Source organism: Camelina sativa, chromosome 17 (genome assembly GCF_000633955.1).
Source record: "Camelina sativa cultivar DH55 chromosome 17, Cs, whole genome shotgun sequence".
NCBI lineage: Eukaryota > Viridiplantae > Streptophyta > Magnoliopsida > Brassicales > Brassicaceae > Camelina > Camelina sativa.
Genome location: NC_025701.1, coordinates 1,703,065 through 1,721,955, shown reverse-complemented (window position 1 = coordinate 1,721,955; position 18,891 = coordinate 1,703,065). Strand labels below are relative to the sequence as shown.

The window sequence follows — 18,891 nt, the reverse complement described above, 5'->3', positions numbered from 1 at the left end:
TATGACATAACTAGACTAACTAAACATAACCACCATTCAGATTAGGTTTTGTTCACATCCAACGGTCTAAGTCAATAACATCTAAAATAATAGGGAAAAATGCCATAAAGATTTAGGGAAAAATGTCATTAAAACCACGAACTTTCAAATTTTGGCCATTTAAACCATGAACTTTGTTGTAGGCCATTTAAAACATCAAGTTTTGTTGATTAGCTTTTTTAAACATGAAGTTTCGTTGACCAAGTCAAAAAAGACATGACGTTAAATCCGATAATTGACCTACTAACAGACGTTACTATGCCGTTAATCACTCCGTTATTGACAAAATGACATCGTTTTAATGAAAGCTTTAATTTGAAAAATGTCATTTAAACCATGAACTTTTTAATATATGCCATTTAAACCATGAACTTATAAATGTATATCATTTAAACCGTGAAATTTCAAATTTATATCATTTAAACTATAATACATGAAAAAGGTGATCAATCCTTTAAACTCTAGTGTAGTGTCCTAAAACAAGATAATCAATCCTTCAAACTCTAGTGTAGTGTCCTAAAAATAAAAAAAAGATTCAAGACAAATACAAAAAGACACAAAATACATGACAAAGATCGAAAAAGAAGGATGAATTGATGTTCTTCATTCTCTTTTTCACAATCGCATCATGAGGCAGAGTAGAAGAAACAAGAAAGAAGAGAGAAACTAAACTAGGGTTAAACGGTTTAGCCGGTTAAACTTATATACTTGTGCGGTATCTAATAAACCTACCGAACCAAACCGAAATCCAATTTTCCAAATCAATTGCGCCGAACGGTTAGGCTTTCTCTTTTCTGTTTGCTTCGATAACCAAAATTTTCAGGTTGTCTAGTTTTCACCTAACACCTAAGGCAAGTTCAAAGTTTATATGACAAAAATTTGAAAGTTCATGGTTTAAATGACATACATTTACAAGTTCATGGTTTAAATGGCCTATATTTAAAAGTTCATGGTTTAAATGACATTTTTTTAAACTAAAACTTCCATTAAAACGACGTCGTTTTGTTAGTAACGGTGTGATTAACGGAATAGTAACGTCTGTTAGTAGGTCAATTATCAGATTTAACGTCATGTCTTTTTTGGGTTGTTCACCGAAACTTCATGTTTAAAAAAACTATTCAACAAAAGTTGATGTTTTAAATCGCCTACAACAAAGTTCATGGTTTAAATGGCCAAAATCTGAAAGTTCATGGTTTAAATGACATTTATAGTGACTCGGTACGGTTTGAATCGGTTAGATCAGATTGGACCCCTACCAAAACTAGAATCTCCGTTTAAATTGGGTTTTAAAAATTGAAAGAAAAAAAAAAAAAAAGGTTTCGAAATTTAGGGATTGCGGGAGGTCGTTACGACGCGTTGAGCAGTGTCTCTGCGAACCCAGAGGTGAGCGAACGAACGTACTGAGCCTTCGAAACACAGAGATGCTTCGATTCGAGATCAAGTGTGAATGGGATATTTCGGGATGGAGTGATTCGCGCAAACCAAAAGGAATGGGTATCGAATGGGGAAGACCGAAGAGTAAAGTTTCCGGAGAAATCAATCGGACCTCCAAGGCCAAAGTCACCTTCCGATATAGGTAAAACGTTGAAATTAGAGATATAAAGTAGTCGTTTTTTTCACCCAATACGGAATGAGTTACTATAATTTTGGTAAACCTGATTAGAAGTTTATGGGCACAATGACGTAGTTCTCATCAACACTATGAATTCCATTTTAAGAATTTTTTTCTCATTTTAGATACAATGTTCCAGTTTCTGATCTCTCTCAGCTTTACGACTAGAGAGTTGAAACACCATATCTTGTACCCATCACCTCTTAAATAAAAATCAGCATTGCTTTATCACTCATATTTATAGTGGAGAGTGGGACTCGTTTTGGTAGATAGCTTTGCGTCCAATTTACTAATCTCTGCTTTCGTTTCGTATTGAAATTGATAATGTCAGTGGATTTTATGTTTGACTCTAAGAACCTCTTGTCAATCACTTTCTCTTGTTTTTGTTGCACTTCCTGTTGCAACTGGTTTAAGTCTTTATAAATTCCTGCCAATACTTGAGCTCTTCATGCAGCTACTAACTGTGTTGTCCACTGATATTAATTAGTTTTGGAAGAGAATGGCGGGTGAAGATTTGGTGTTTGCTGTTAATGGAGAGAAATTTGAAGTCTTGTCAGTTAATCCTTCTACGACTTTACTCGAGTTCTTGCGCTCCAACACTTGCTTTAAGAGTGTCAAGCTCAGCTGTGGTGAAGGTATTACACACACACTGTTTATTTTTCCAATGACTATCCTCGTGCTTTCATTCGGTTTATATGCTGCACTTCTCTGCTTGAATCTGAACTTCATATCTAGACTTGGATGATTACCACTTTTGTCTTCCACAAAAAGCAATATTCATGAATTTAATGTTTGAATCTGTAAACGTTGCTCCAGATCGTTAGAATCTATGTTTATGTACTCCTTCCTTTTCAGACTTATGTTTTGGTTTTATGCCACTCGTATTTACCTGAATTCAACCACTTGTTAGAGAAGTGTCTAGTAAACTGAGATGAGTTTAGGAACATGTTTTTTTTCCTTGTTGAATATTTCTGTGTTCTTTTGTTGCCTTTCCAGAATTTTCAGTGTTTGTATCTCTCATTAAAGCAATTATATTTTTCATGCAGGGGGTTGTGGTGCTTGCATCGTGATTCTATCAAAATATGATCCTGTGTTAGACCACGTCGAGGAATATTCTATAAACTCTTGCCTGACCCTTCTTTGTAGCATAAATGGGTGTTCCATAACCACATCTGAGGGACTCGGGAACACAGAAAAAGGGTTCCACCCAATTCACAAGAGATTTGCGGGGTTTCATGCCTCTCAATGTGGTTTCTGTACCCCGGGGATGTGCATTTCTCTCTACTCCGCTCTTTCAAACGTCCATAACTCCAAAAGCTCACACTCTTCTCCAGAATGCCTTACTGCTCTTGCAGCAGAGAAGTCCATCGCTGGAAATCTTTGTCGCTGCACCGGGTATCGTCCCATTGCTGATGCTTGCAAGAGTTTTGCTGCCGATGTCGATATAGAGGATTTGGGTTTCAACTCTTTTTGGAGGAAAGGTGAAAGCAGAGAAGAGAAGTTAAAGAAATTGCCTCCTTACAACCCTGATAAAGATCTTGTCACTTTTCCAGAATTCTTGAAGGAAAAGATAAAGTGTCAATATAATGTTTTGGATCAGACAAGGTATCATTGGAGCACTCCTGTTAGCGTTGCAGAGCTTCAAGAAATACTGGCAACAACCAACCCCGGCGGTGATAGAGGTTTGCTAAAATTAGTTGTTGGCAACACAGGAACAGGTTACTACAAAGAAGAGAAACGATATGCTAGATATATTGATATTAGCCACATTCCAGAGATGTCAATGATCAAGAAAGATGACAGAGGAATTGAAATTGGAGCAGTTGTTACCATATCTAAAGTTATTGATGCTTTGATGGAGGAAAATTCATCTGCTTATGTTTTCAAGAAAATAGGTGTCCACATGGAGAAGGTGGCCAACCATTTTATCAGAAACTCAGGGAGTATCGGTGGTAATCTAGTGATGGCACAGAGCAAAAATTTTCCTTCCGACATAACCACACTTTTGCTCGCTGCAGATGCGTCTGTGTATATGATAAATGCAGGGAGACACGAGAAGCTTAGGATGGGAGAGTATCTTGTGGCGCCTCCAATATTAGACACTAAAACTGTTCTTTTAAAGGTTCACATTCCTAGCTGGATTGCTTCTTCCACAACTGGTTTGCTTTTTGAAACCTATCGAGCTGCACTTCGCCCTATTGGAAGTGCATTGCCTTATATCAACGCTGCTTTCTTAGCAGTAGTCTCTCGCGATGCATCATCAAGAGGCATCATTGTGGATAAATGCCGGTTGGCATTTGGTTCTTATGGTGGGTATCATTCCATCAGGGCGAGGGAAGTTGAAGATTTCTTGACGGGTAAAATACTCAGCCACGGTGTTTTGTATGAAGCTGTGAGGTTACTTAAAGGGATCATAGTGCCCAGCATAGAGACCTCATACCCTGAGTATAAGAAAAGCTTGGCCGTTGGGTTTCTCTTTGATTTTCTCTATCCTCTGATCGAGAGTGGCTGTTGGGATTCAGAAAGAAAACATGTTGATGGACACGTCGATCCAACAATATGTCCACCTTTGCTGTCATCTGCACAGCAGGTGTTTGAAAGTAAAAAATATCACCCTGTTGGTGAAGCCATTATCAAATTTGGAGCTGAAATGCAGGCTTCTGGTTAGTACTATTGTGTTCCTTTGATCGTTTTTAAATAACCTTATAGTACTATGGTGAAAAGAGTCAAGCAGAAATGCTTTAAGATCTTTAGTCACTATGTTTATTAGACAAACAGCATAAGAACTTACATGAGTGTCTGTCTTTCCAGGTGAAGCTGTTTACGTTGATGATATTCCATCCTTACCCCATTGTCTACATGGAGCATTCATTTATAGCACAAAGCCATTGGCTCGGATAAACAAAGTTGGTTTTGGAGGGAATGTGGCACCAATTGGAGTTTTGGCAATTATTACTTTCAAGGATATTCCTCAACTAGGGCAAAACGTTGGTTACATTACTATGTTTGGCACAGGGCCTCTATTTGCAGATGAAGTTACTATATCTGCCGGACAAATAATTGCTCTTGTGGTAAGTCCAATTTTTACATACTTGCATGATAAAAGGAATGTAAATAGTTTAATTCTGACAACTAAACTCTCCTTTCGATATGGGGTCTGAATCAATAGTTCCATTTTCATAATTTGTGCTGTTTGGTTCACTCAGCTTCATGGGATGCTTAATCAACTTCCTTCAATATATTTGTCCATTTTTGGTGAACTATCAGGTTGCAGACACACAAAAACATGCAGATATGGCAGCAAATCTTGCAGTAGTTGAGTACGATTCAAAGAATATAGGAACACCAGTATTATCTGTGGAGGATGCAGTCAAAAGGTCCAGCCTTTTTGAGGTTCCTCCCCAATATCACCCCGAACCCGTTGGCGACGTTTCGAAAGGAATAGCTGAAGCTGATCGCAAGATACGCTCAGTAGAAGTATTGGAACTCCTTTCTTATCTCTTGATCTCGATCTATTCAAAATTGTTTTCTAATAGATTCTTACACTCATGTGTCCTGTTGAATACGGTTATGCAGTTGAGACTCGGGTCACAGTACTTCTTCTATATGGAGACACAAACGACACTTGCCTTGCCAGACGAAGACAATTGTCTAGTGGTTTACAGTTCAACACAAGCCCCCGAGTACACACAATCAGTGATTGCTACATGTCTTGGCATCCCAGAGCATAACGTGCGAGTCATCACCAGAAGAGTCGGAGGTGGCTTTGGTGGAAAAGCTATTAAATCTATGCCTGTAAGTAATATTTTGATCTCTAAATAGAAGTCACTAGGAGAGTAGCAAGAGACCTTTTTATTGTAATTTGATGTTAATGCTGTTGAAGATGATTTCAGGTTGCGACAGCTTGTGCGCTTGCTGCACAAAAATTGCAGCGTCCTGTAAAGATATACCTCAACCGTAAAACTGATATGATAATGACTGGAGGGAGGCATCCCATGAAAATAACTTACAGTGTAGGTTTCAGATGTGATGGTAAAGTCACTGCACTAGAGCTATGTATTTTAATAGATGCAGGGATAGATGTGGATGTAAGTCCAATACTGCCATTGAATATAATGAATTCCTTGAGGAAATATGACTGGGGTGCATTGTCATTTGATATCAAAGTGTGTAAGACAAACCTTCCAAGCAGAACATCTTTGAGGGCACCCGGTGAGGTACAAGGTTCATACATTGCTGAATCCATTATTGAGAATTTAGCATCTTCCCTGAACATGGACGTGGATGTTGTGAGAAGGATAAATCTTCATACTTACGAAAGCCTCAGAAAGTTCTATAAGCAAGATGCTGGTGAGCCTGATGAATATACTTTGCCTTTATTATGGGACAAATTGGAGATATCTGCAGATTTCAGGCGAAGAGCTGAATCGGTGAAAGAGTTTAACCTTTGTAATGTATGGCGCAAAAGGGGGATTTCTCGAGTACCCATCATCCATCTAGTTGGCCATAGGCCAACTCCAGGAAAAGTAAGCATTTTGAGTGATGGTTCGGTTGCGGTTGAGGTTGCAGGTATTGAGGTGGGGCAAGGGTTATTGACAAAGGTACAACAGATGGTTGCTTATGGTCTTGGTATGATTAAATGCGACGGAAGTGAAGATCTGCTTGAAAGAATACGGCTTCTTCAGACTGACACACTCAGTATGTCTCAAAGCAGTTACACTGCGGGTAGCACAACCTCCGAGAACTGTTGTGAAGCAGTGAGGCTTTGCTGTGGTATCTTGGTGGAGAGGCTGAAACCTACCATGAATCAGATTCTTGAGAATGCTCGATCCGTGACGTGGGACATGCTCATTCAACAGGTATAAAACTTAGTTACTGATAATTCTTCGTATATTAATCCAGTTGTCAAGGAAATATCTCCATATGTGAAACTGCAGGCATATGCTCAATCTGTGGACTTATCAGCTCGAACCTTTTATAAGCCAGAGTCCTCTTCCGCAGAATACCTCAACTATGGAGTTGGAGCCAGTGAGGTGAATCACATCGCCAATATTTTCAACCATTCCCTAAGACAGAATCAGTAATCCTCGAGAATATATGTAAAAATGTGCAGGTGGAAGTAGACCTTGTGACAGGTAGAACAGAAATTATAAGATCAGATATTATCTACGACTGTGGAAAAAGCCTTAACCCTGCTGTTGATTTAGGACAGGTAAGCATGAGTTTTTGTTTGGATTGTGGATGTACACTTAATGTTATATATAACAGGTTGTTTAATTGGCCTTTCTGTTTATTTTCTTTGAGAAGATTGAAGGAGCGTTTGTTCAAGGAATAGGGTTTTTCATGTATGAGGAGTACACAACAGATGAAAACGGACTTGTGAATGAAGAAGGCACATGGGACTACAAAATCCCGACGATAGACACAATTCCCAAACAGTTCAACGTTCAGATTCTCAACAGTGGTCATCACAAGAACCGCATTCTCTCCTCTAAAGGTGTTTTTAGCTAAAGAATCAATGAGATTCATCTCTCTCTTCTTAATATTGGTTGTCGCTGAAACTGCCTTCTTCTTCTGATGCAGCTTCAGGTGAGCCTCCGTTGCTTGTGGCGGCTTCTGTGCACTCTGCAACAAGATCAGCCATTAGAGAAGCTCGAAAACAGTACCTTTCATGGAAGTGCATTGATGGTGATCATCGTAAAGACATATCTGATATTGGTTTTGAGTTGCCGGTTCCAGCGATTATGCCAGTAGTGAAGCAGCTTTGTGGCCTTGAAAGCGTAGAGAAGTACTTAGAATGGAAAACATATCCTTAAAATAACAGAGTCAGATATCACTGAAGAATCAAAATAAAACAGTTTCTTAATTATTTGTGGTTTTTATATTTGAATCTCTAAATTAACACAGCAAACGCAAGTCACATATAAATTGTTAGGCCGTCAAATACATCATATATATATATATATATATATATATATGATATATTTGTTGTAACGGTAACTTTTTATCACCGCTGTGATCAAATTTACTTTTTTCTAATATATATTTTGTTCTGAGTGATTTCCTTTTTTATTTTTTTGTTTGAAAACCTAATATTTCCTTTTTTTCGTGTTGGCAACCTTTTCTATATAAACAATCTCTCAGCTCTTTGAGAAATCATAATTCTTCGAGAGCCAAAAAAAAAACCCTAATTTGTTCTGCTTTTTCTTTTTTAGTCTCTGTTTCATCTTGAGCAAAGCAATGCTAATGTCTTACAGAGAGGACTCAACGTCACCGATCTCGATGACCATCTGTACCAACGCCGTGGGAAGTATTACTCGTCTTTTGATCGCACCGCACGATCACAGATCTCACCACCATTCTTAGTCCGTTTCTCTGTTTTTATCATGGAGGATCTCATCGAGTTGGCGACGCAAACCATGGATGCATGCATCAATCATCATACGCGCCATTGTAACGAGAGGCAGGTTTGTTCCTTCTGAAACTACTCGTCACTATTCCTATTTGATCTCGCTACTTTGAATTTGTAATTTAACCCTAACTTGTTGCTTTGCCTACTGAATTTTGGTTTTATAAAGGCAATTAAATCTTAGTTGCAGTTAATCAGATGAACTTAGGCTGGCTCTTGTAGTTTTACGGTATTGACCTGACCTAGTGACCTATAACCCTTTTTTTTTTTATATAATCTTTGTGTCATAGTTAAGTTAACCTTTAGTTTTCTCGTTACTGTGGTTCCTATTCTTGATTTGCCAAGTCTGTGGGTGCAGCGGCGCAAGACTGTTTGGTTTCGTGGAAAAGACATGGTAATGAAATCTATTCTCTGTTTTTCTTTTACAAATTTTTTTTTTTTTCAGCATTCTTTTACAAATTTAATAAGCCTATATAGATAATAATATTGAATTGGTGGTAAAAATGTTTTTTTACTTTTGATTTTCAAATCTCAAATTTAAAACTTAATTTCAAAATAAGTGTTTTCAATAAGTATTTTTTATTTAAGTATACAAAATATTTTTATTTTAGTGTTTTCAAATTTATAACTAATATGTAAACCTTTTTTTATATAAGTAAAGTTCTTAAGTATAAATAAAATATTTTTATTTGAAAATAAAAACTAAAGTGTTAGATTTCCATATTGTGGAAACAAACCGGGCTTGACATCCGGTCCTTAGGATTTCCTTTGATCCGTTAGAGGTGTTATAAGTTCAATATGTTTTCACATAATGTAAATTTAATATCTAAGTTTTGATTTTCAAATCTATAACTAATATGTAAAACTTTTCTCTATAACTAAAGATTTTAACCATACATAAAAAATTATTTGAAAATAAAAACTAAAGTTGTCAAATTTTCATATTGTGGAAACAAACCGGGCTTGACATCCCGTCCTTAGGATTTTTTTTTGTCTGTTAGAGGTGTTATAAGTTCAATATGTTTTCACATAATGTAAATTTAACATCTAAGTTTTGATTTTTAAATTTTATAACTAATATGTAAAACTTTTTTTATAACTAAAATTTTTAACTACATATAAAAAAAGAAATTTGAAAATAAAAACTAAAATTGTAAAATTTTCATATTGTGGAAACAAAGCGGATTTAACATCCTGTCCTTACAATTTCATTTGGTCCGTTAGAGGTGTTATAAGTTCAATGTGTTTTCATATAATGTAAATTTAACATTTAAATTTTGATTTTTGGATTTACAACTAATATGTTAACTGTTTTTATTTAACTAAAATTCTTTTACTATACAAATATTTAATTTTTCTTTTCTTTAAAACTAAAATGTTATGTGAAAACAAAGTGGACTTGGTATCTCGTCCATACGATTTCTGTTGGTCATTAAAGATGTTATAAGTTCAATCCATTTTTCATATAATGTTAATTTCACACTTAAATTCTGATTTTCCGATTTACAACTAAAAGATAAATAGTTTTCAGTTAATTAAAGTTTAAACAAAAACAAACCGGATATGGTATCCAGTCAAATTTCTCTGTTATAATAGGTAAGGTTAAAAAAAATTTGATTAAAGTTCTACAAATTAATCATTATTGACGTGGAGTGTAACAAATTAATAGGGACACTCGTTAATTGTACCTAGTCTTGCATTGCATCCCACACTGTGGTGTGTAATTGTACTTTGTAGCTTTGGTAGGTATATCTAGGACTAGTATTTGTATATATACTATTATATATACTATTAAAAGGACGACTACTCATATATCAAACAAGAATTACAAGCAAACAAAACAAATGGAATTAAAACCAAACCCTAAATGTCTAAACATAGACAAAAAAAAAAATCAAAATTTGTTTAATTTGTGCGCAAAGAAGTCGGCTAAGATATTATTTGAACTATCGTAGATGATATTTATGTATCCAATTCCAAATAGAAAGTAATTTACCAAAAATAATAATAAAATTGTTTTTTTTTCTTTTTTTTTCTTTTTTTTTTGAAAACCAAATAATAATAAAATTGTAAGCCACATAATTCATGTAAAATTTCCCTGTCCGTCTTTGAAAGTGTGGTCGTTACTCGTTACCGACGCACACGCACCGTTGAATCTTTAGGGGCAACCAAAAAAGTCCAGAAAACAAAATTGCATACACGTGATCAACTCATGGGTCGACCTGATAAATTAAAATTAGAAATTTTCTTTACTAAATTCTTTTTGTGATAGAGAATTTATAACAAACTTTAGTAACAAGTCACCATCAGAATCAGATGACTCATCGTTTCCAATTTCCTAGGATATTTTCCGATGGATCCCTTGAAAATAAATTAATCTCTAAAGCCTTCTTAACCGTTGGTTAAATTACATTTAAAAACTCATAACCTTGATTAAGACAACCTTTGTACTTATTTTGTGTTTTGTCTTCCTCTTATTACTCTCTTTGGTACACGCTTCTAGATCTCTCTTCCTTCAAAATATCTTTTTTCTTTCTTTCTTTCTTTAATTTTTGATTTGTTTCCGATATTGAGAAATGAGAAAATCAAGTTTCGTCTCATTCATCCCTCGAATCAACGATGCTTAAGGGTTTGCCCCAAAAATTATATAAACACAAATCTCGATACTTACAAAGCTTGTGACTTTAATTCTTTTCTCTAACAAAGAGTAAAGCTTCTTCCTTTCTCTCCTCCTCCTCCTCTGTTTTTAATCTCTCTGGAGTCTGGAGCAAAGGAAGGAATCATGATAAATCCATTGTTATCAATCCAAAACTCCCCAACCAAGTTCTTGAAACCACCACTTTCGTTCGTTAGCAGACAACAACAACAACAACAAGAAGAGAGGCAGAGGAAGAACAATACCCTTTTCACGGTGGATACCAAACCAAGAAGAGCGAAGACATTCGCGTGTCTCTCCATAAGCAGAAGAAGAAACAACGATGGTGGTGGTGTCTCTGAATCTGGAGAAACGGCGGTGGGGTTTGAACAAGTGGGTGGTAAAAAAGCAATCTCGATCTTGTGTGGGTTAGGTTATTGGGTACAAGGGTCAAGATGTTTCCCATGGCTTGCACTTAACTTCCATATGGTTCACACCCTCGCACTCCAACCATCCACGCTTCAGCTTGTGCAATACTCTTGCCTTCTTCCCATGGTCGCTAAACCTCTCTACGGTGTTCTCTCAGATGTTCTTTACATCGGAAGTGGTCGTCGAGTTCCTTACATCTCCATTGGAGGTTTGTTTTTCCAACCTTGCTGTGTCTTGAAATCATCTGTCTCTCTGTCTTTGTCTGTTGCAAACATGAGATTTTAGAATAGGCTGCTGATTTAGCGACTCTGCTCCCTTTGAATATGTGCTAAAATCTTGAATGTGCCAGCTTTTCTGCAGGTCTTAGCATGGGGTTCAATGGGAATATTCCAAGGAGCTAGAGAAGTCCTTCCTTCTCTCATTGCGTTTGTCCTGCTAAGTAACCTTGGAGCATCCATCACCGAGGTTGCAAAAGACGCTCTTGTTGCGGAATATGGTCTGAGATACCGAATCAACGGTCTCCAGTCTTATGCACTCATGGCTTCAGCAGCTGGTGGAGTCCTTGGAAACTTACTTGGAGGATATCTCTTACTCACAGCACCTCCAAAGTTCTCCTTTCTTGTTTTCAGTGGTTTGTTGGCTCTGCAGCTCGTTGTTTCTTTATCTTCCAAAGAAGAATCTTTCGACTTACCACGGATAGTAGAGACAAGCTCGGTTTTAGATAGTGTAAAGAAATCGTTATCAAATCTGACGCAAGCGATTCAGGCGGATGAGATCTCTCAGCCTTTGATTTGGGCAGCAGTATCCATTGCCATGGTCCCTCTTCTCTCAGGTTCAGTCTTCTGTTACCAAACTCAAGTTCTAAATCTAGAGCCTTCTGTTATTGGATCGTCGAAAGTTATTGGACAGATGATGCTTCTCGGTCTAACCGTGGTCTATGATCGATACTTGAAGACACTTCCCATGAGACCACTGATGTATATCATCCAACTCTCATACGGTTTGTCCATTCTCCTCGACTTCATCTTGGTGAAGCAAATAAATCTACGGTTGGGAATCTCCAACGAGGTTTACGTGCTGTGTTTTTCAAGCTTAGCAGAGATCCTAGCACAGTTCAAGATCCTTCCCTTTGCAGTCAGATTAGCCAGTATGTGTCCACGAGGGTGTGAAGGATCAGTCACATCATTTCTTGCTTCAGCTCTGTGTCTATCACAGATAGTTAGCGCATTCTTAGGCGTGGGGTTGGCTAATCTGATTGGTATAACGTCAAGTAACTATTCAAACTTATCTTCAGGGATTCTCGTACAGTCTCTAGCAGCTTTGATACCTTTGTGTTTCCTACACTTTGTTCCAATGTCGGAACCTGTGATTGAGAAAGAAGGCAAGAGAGGTGTAAGTAAAAGAAACAGGAGAAACAGACGTGTTGGGAGAGTAGTAGATAAAGGAAACGTTGCTTATCGACGGGAAAGAGAATCAGAAGAAGCACAAAGATAGCGTTTAAGTATAGTAAAATAAAAGTACGAAATTAGAATAGTGAAACCACAACTGTGACCAAGAAGCTTTTACTCTCTCGTGTTGGTCATGTATATTTTTGTCTATATATACTGAGATTTTTCCATTTTTTCTCTTTCTCTGTTTCTTGTGGCAGAATTATCATTGGTTCATGAATGTCATCTGAATTTGGATGCTACAGTGTCTCTGATTCTTGGAAAAAAATAAGATAGCTTCTTTGGCTGACTCCGTAGAGACCATCCTATTCTAAGTTGTCGAATCGTGTACTGTTCTTGGATCCTACGTTGAGGTGGATATCAACGATGTCCATATCTCTCCACAACCATAACCTAATACTTAACATCGAAGAAATAAGCTACGTTTCTTCTCTTGGGCATTCTATCGAACACTTGTCGGGCGTTCACGAAATTTTCCACAGTCGCTATAAAACTGTTGAAAACGAAACCAAGATTGAAAACTTTTACCATGAATCGACCTCAAGCGCAAGCAAGTATATGATGCCGTCGACACCCAGTAACCATCTGTGGCGAAACGGAGCAGACGTTAAGATCACGAATTCAAAACACACGGTCTCAACTGGAAGTTTTTTTAATTACAAGAAAGAACCCCGACATTTATTATATTTTACATCTTAGCCCCATAGTTCGGTTACGGTAAGATTGGACATCAACCAAACCGAACTCAACCCGGACCAAAATTGATTAAAATTCTTGGTACCGACAATGAATTATATATTGTCCAAAAATAGCGTAGCGATCACTTGATTTGAATGTTTATTATTTTGTTAAATCAAGTTCCAATTTTCGTAAAAGAAAAATTGCAATGGACGTCAAACAAAAAAAGAAACACAAAACCATAACTTAACAAAAAGACCACAGAAGGTTTCTTTCGTTCGTCAGATGGATAGAATTACATTATTACATAAAACTTGGAAAAACACAACTAATTTTATCTATCATAGGGGTACTTAATTACTATCCAAAAGTCAAACATAGTTTAAACACACAAACTTAAAATTAAACGGCCATAGTAGTTCCAACACCAGCCTTGTGCTCGCCAGCAGTGTGTGGTACATGACCATGACCTTGGCCTGTAGCATAGTCTTGGTCTCTGTAGCCGGGACCATATTTGCTGCTAAGTGAACCGGCATGGATCAACATGAGGTAGAGCAGCTGCGTGAACGTCAAGATTATAATGAAGGCTTCAATCATCTTCAATCTCCATCCTCTCCACCCTCCTATGTTTATTTGCTTGCATGCCAACCTTCACCAGTATAAAATTCGTTAAAACTAGCTACATATTTACAAGTCACACGCTTGCATCCAAAATACCTAATTTTTTTTGTATCCTGAATAAGTGAATATAAAACTTGGAAGAATAATAGTTGTCAAAATTATACCTAGATCATTTACACCATATTTCCAAAGATTTTAATTTAATAAACACACTGTAAGAATATTTATATGTCATCATATAAATAAATATAGTAGATTTGTATTACCCCATGGCAAGAGCTGTGACGGCCCATGCAACGATGGAAGTAGACCCGGCAGCGGCGAGACTATCGTTTCTCCAAAACCTAATATGATTAGCTCCGGCCAACTTCGATGTTATCCCTATCACCGCCGCCAATAGAGAAAACGTCAAGAACAACGGCGTTGCTCCGTTGCCTCCAAAACCTATTACATTTTTCAATATTAGAAAAATTAGTAACTCGAATAGATCAGATTAGCTAGCTCATTTATCTAGAGAAAGAAAGCAAAACAAAAACTTTACTTGGGTGGTGGGTTTGGCCGTTGATGTATCTATTGACACACCAACTTGCAAAACCAAGCACAATCAGGTACATAACCAGATTCAAGAACAGCAATGGTGCTGCTATGTTTCTTCCCACTGTCGTCGCCATGAAATATCCTCTTAATTAACACTCCTTTGCTACTCGAAACTTTCTTTCTCTCTGATCCAACAACAAAGCTAGCTAACGGTCTTCGGTGATGATGATCCTTAATGGAAAAGATATATGGGGACATCCATAGTTATATATACACCGAGCTTAGGTGTTATTTGGCAAAGGAACACGTGCCATGCGAGATAGACCCTTTGTGTTTAGCTGCTAACAGGTGGTGGGACACGTGTCGTGACGTTTCTCCAAAGTGTTGGATATAGGCCAGTGTTGTCATCGAGCTCGAATCTCCAAACTGCTTTCTTTTATATTATCCCCTTGTTACGTTTTTATCATATTAAATGTTCCCAAGTTACCAATATATTGGGGTCATTTATTTATAATAATCCACCTGGAAAGAATTAACATTTATAATATACATAGCCCAATATGTTGGGAGATTAATTTAATTTAAATATGTAATACTGAAAATTTGCGTGTATGAATTATTTCATGTTAACAAAGTTATTTACGACAAAAGAAAGAAAAAGATTCGATTAAGGATTTAGAAAATAAAGAGGAAAAATTACCACCGACTATAATATATATGGAACTTGGTTGTTTTTCTTTCTTTTATCTTAATCACGAAGGTGTCGATTTCGATTTTTTGATATATTACTACGATGGAAATTGACTTTTTTTTCAAAAGAGTTATACATTCGATTGCATACGGCACTTGCGCCCGACGGCTCTTCATGGGCCTGTTGGGTAAAAAACCGCATCTCCTTCCAAACATGTTTGTCACCGCATGGCTACTTTACATTTTTTTTTTTTGTTTCCTCTAAAAATAGAGCGATCAAATATAACAATTAACAAACATGAACTAGCTAATAGACAGAATGAAAGTTATGACAAAGATGATAAGAGGCCACAATGGTGAAGACTGTGGAGATGCTTAATCACCAGATTATTTAACTAAGTTACTAACGGTATTGGGTCAATTTTGAACAAAATTCAGTTGCCTTCACATTTCACAATATAATTTGGTGTAAGCAATGTTAACTGTCTGAAACATTTAACATTAGAGATCCTTTTCTTTCTTTTTCCTGTGTTTTGACAGGTTTGTTCTGTGTATATTAAGGCTTACATGATTTTTTTCATGAGACATAACGTTTTTTAATCATTTTATATAGCAGCAGCCATGAAAATCTGAGGATTAATGACTTATATAGCAGCAGTTATGATTATGTTTTGATGGACGAAGCTCCTCCGGTTTTCTCAAGATCCCGTTGTCTAGCTCGTTCCATTTTCCGCTTTCGCCATTCTTCCAAGGCTGTGCATATTATAAAATCAGTTGTTACAGTACAGATCTCTTGTTTGTCATCTTAAAGTTTCAAAACATAGACAAGAAGATATGTTGTTATATCGTTACCTTTCAAGCTTGATGCATCGTTTAGCGCACGGAAGTCTTTGAGGCGTTTAGAGAGATCAACAGCTGTAGTCTGCTTCACATCTTTCTGCTGCTCGGTTTCTTGTCCCGCGGATGCTTCCTGTTCAATTTCTCGAACCTATCCATTCAAAGACCATAGAGCCAAAATCTTTAATCTTTCGAAAGCATATGTGACTTGTAAATCTGTAATGCAATTAGAAGAAGTGGCTTCTAAATGTACAGTGCCCTTACTCTTTTGATGAGCTCTAAAGGTTGCATCTTGAGCCTAATCTCTTCAGCTTCCTTGATGTACCGAAGCTGAGCTGCATTTATCCAAAGGGTGTATATGTGTTTATGTATGATGCATGAACAAACTTTTTTTAAGTACCCAAAAATAAGACAAAGCTATTGAGTAATGTAGAAACACATCAACAATCTCTCAAAGTTCTGTCATCTCTACAAGGTTTTAGAGTGTGACTCTATTTAACAGCTTGTTCAAGTGTAGAAGCCCTAAATCCATAAAGAGTAAAAAAAACCAAGTGATATAATCGAATTCGAGAATTGAAGTGATACAGAAGCGTAATTCACTAAATCTAATCCAGAAATCTAAAGAACTATTCAACAAGATTAAAACTTTTTGTTGTTGTGAACAGATCTGAGAAAGACCCATGACAAGATGATCCATCAAGCACCAAACTTTGATCGTAATCAAGAAGAGAAGTTACGCAAAATCAGGATATACCCACAAGGAATTATATGACAAGAGTTTACAGAGTGAGAGGGAAATAGCAAGAGAAACCTGAAACGATCCGGCGAGAGGAAGAAGAAGAGGAGGAGGAGGAAGTGAAAAAGCCCTGAAGGAGAAAGAGGAAGATGAGAACGTTGACGACAGTGAGAGCAATTGTGGCGTTCTTGAACGAGAACCTCATACGCCATTGATTGTGATGATGATGATGATGATCCATCTTCCCAATTTCCAAAAAACCCAAATCTAAAATTGTTGTCTTTTCAGGAGGATTTGGAGTTTTTATGAAGAAACAAACATGAATCTTCTTCTTCTTCTTTCGACAGAGTTACCCATTCATACAGGTCTTTTGACTTTTAAGTTCTTGTCTGGTTTGGACTCTTTAAGTCTTCTTTGCTTTTTCGGCAAAAGAGTCTTAATAACTTGCCAAATATTTTGATTTGGTGGAATGAATTAAAAATATTTCTTATTTTTCTTTGCCACCTACAATTAACTTTATTATATATAAATAAATACAAAATTGGTCAACAATTAAAATGAATTATACTATCAGATTAAATTTTGTAAAGTTTTAAATATTTAAATAAATAAATTGGTAGTAGTTCTAAATTTGATGTAATTTCATCAACGTAAAATCCATAAATCAAAATTACAGCAACAAATAAAATACAAATAGAAAGAATTATAAATTATAATCTGATTGTCATATAAACATCTTTTAGTTGACCAATACAACAAAATGTATACATATTTGACAGTCAATGGAAACACAAAGGACAGTAGACAATATATAAGGTAAGTGATATTCATTCCTTGAAATCAACAACACCCAAAGAGAGAAACATAACTCTTATCACATTTAGATAGCTTCAACAACTATATATACACAATATGAAAGAAGAAAATAAACAAGAGCATTCTCTCTGAGGTAAACAGAGAAAACTGGTGGTACACACAGCGAAAGAAGAAACAAAGAACTACGAATTGAATGAACCTAAAGAAAAACCATATCCCAAAAAGCCGGATTAAAATCAAATCTAAGGTTGTGCTTTCTCTTATCGATTCTCCGGTATACTTTCTTCAAAAAGTATGGAGTAAAACTTGCAAAACTTGAAAAAAAAACCATAAAACAATGCCAGCTTTGGTAGGGGAAGCTAAACAGGGCGTCTCTCCTTCTTCTGTTCTTGCTGTCTTGGTGCTGCATTAAGAATGTTTCAATTGTTTTTGTTTTTTCTTAATCAAGATGACTAGAATGAGAAATCAAGAATCGAGAAAATGGTATTTAAAACTTACCAAGTCCATTAGCTTCTGAGGTTCCCATGATCCGCAGCCTTTTCACCGAGTTGATAAACATTCTAAACAAAAAGACGGAGAATAATGAAATTACATCTTAATAGAGACTAATCAGGCTTTGCATTGTCGAAACACAGCTCAGTTTTTCGATTCTTACCTCCACGGAACATCTCCCACAAGCATCCAATCTCCTTCCTTATCCTCATAAGTAAGTACACAGTCTGAAGATCCATCTAAAAGCCTTAGTGGTTTAGCCTTTTCTCGACAAGTTGTACCTTATGGTTTAAACAGAAAATGTCAAGTCAAGCTCCATAGTCAAATAGATCAAGATCAGTTTGAAAGTAAAAGCACTTAATAACAAGATCACTGACCTGTCATTCCGAAGAACATTTCCTCAAGCGTCTGAGCCAAGTTTTCGTAAGACGAATGAGATCTCATATCCACTTTTCTGCCTATACCAACACCATCCATATTCACCTTAACAAACCCTAAACCCTGAACTTTCCCATTCACCTTCACTGACACATCTTTGAGCTCATCATTCTTCACCACTTTCTTCTTCCCATCTTCTTCTTCTTCTTCGGATCTAGCCGCCTTCATAGCTTGGTTATTAACCAAACTGTTCATCCTGTGTGACCCAATTGGTGGCCATCCCACCACTTGACTGCCACAACAAATCAAGATTTCCACTTCAATTACTCTCAAAATTCATATATAATCATTTAAACAGAACATTCCTATGAACAAATTTTAGCATATGCATGACTCCATAGCGATATCTATAACAAATTTCCACATCAATAGCGTTTCTTCTCTCTCAAGATCTCACAAGATACATTAACAACTCTCTCATTCAGGGTAAAGCAGAACAGAAGCTAAAACTTTAACTTTCACATCAAAAGATTT

General features: G+C 36.6%; 5 protein-coding genes across 7 annotated transcripts; 2 read left to right on the top strand and 3 right to left on the bottom strand.

Annotated features, from left to right (window-relative positions):
* Nucleotides 1,350–7,711, top strand: LOC104754596 (benzaldehyde dehydrogenase (NAD(+))-like). Of its 2 annotated transcripts, XM_010476817.2 has the most exons (11): nt 1,350–1,615; nt 2,139–2,286; nt 2,698–4,314; nt 4,463–4,722; nt 4,919–5,128; nt 5,228–5,446; nt 5,545–6,510; nt 6,589–6,684; nt 6,765–6,863; nt 6,959–7,148; nt 7,235–7,711. In XM_010476817.2, exons 2-11 carry the CDS (start codon nt 2,151–2,153, stop codon nt 7,465–7,467), a joined length of 4,026 nt encoding a protein of 1,341 aa, XP_010475119.1. In that variant the 5' UTR covers nt 1,350–1,615; nt 2,139–2,150; the 3' UTR covers nt 7,468–7,711. The 2 variants fall into 2 exon arrangements, with proteins under 2 accessions (XP_010475119.1, XP_019095008.1); XM_019239463.1 differs by lacking the exon at nt 1,350–1,615 and having other exon boundaries at nt 2,042–2,286.
* On the top strand, nt 10,594–12,864 carry LOC104754595 (probable folate-biopterin transporter 8, chloroplastic). 2 transcript variants are annotated; one of them, XM_010476816.2, is made up of 2 exons: nt 10,594–11,332; nt 11,474–12,864. In XM_010476816.2, the coding sequence occupies exons 1-2, from the start codon at nt 10,843–10,845 to the stop codon at nt 12,616–12,618; spliced, it is 1,635 nt and encodes a 544-aa protein (XP_010475118.1). In that variant the 5' UTR covers nt 10,594–10,842; the 3' UTR covers nt 12,619–12,864. The 2 variants fall into 2 exon arrangements, with proteins under 2 accessions (XP_010475118.1, XP_019095009.1); XM_019239464.1 differs by having other exon boundaries at nt 11,143–11,332; nt 11,485–12,864.
* On the bottom strand, nt 13,497–14,663 carry LOC104754594. Its single transcript, XM_010476815.2, has 3 exons — nt 14,413–14,663; nt 14,138–14,315; nt 13,497–13,899 (listed from the first exon to the last, which is right to left on the bottom strand). The coding sequence occupies exons 1-3, from the start codon at nt 14,540–14,542 to the stop codon at nt 13,653–13,655; spliced, it is 555 nt and encodes a 184-aa protein (XP_010475117.1). The 5' UTR covers nt 14,543–14,663; the 3' UTR covers nt 13,497–13,652.
* Nucleotides 15,575–17,098, bottom strand: LOC104754593. The gene is made up of 4 exons (XM_010476814.2): nt 16,747–17,098; nt 16,200–16,270; nt 15,951–16,086; nt 15,575–15,851 (listed from the first exon to the last, which is right to left on the bottom strand). The coding sequence occupies exons 1-4, from the start codon at nt 16,910–16,912 to the stop codon at nt 15,763–15,765; spliced, it is 462 nt and encodes a 153-aa protein (XP_010475116.1). The 5' UTR covers nt 16,913–17,098; the 3' UTR covers nt 15,575–15,762.
* Nucleotides 17,484–18,657, bottom strand: LOC104754592 (auxin-responsive protein IAA12-like). The gene is made up of 4 exons (XM_010476813.2): nt 18,357–18,657; nt 18,143–18,260; nt 17,986–18,047; nt 17,484–17,890 (listed from the first exon to the last, which is right to left on the bottom strand). Exons 1-4 carry the CDS (start codon nt 18,610–18,612, stop codon nt 17,847–17,849), a joined length of 480 nt encoding a protein of 159 aa, XP_010475115.1. The 5' UTR covers nt 18,613–18,657; the 3' UTR covers nt 17,484–17,846.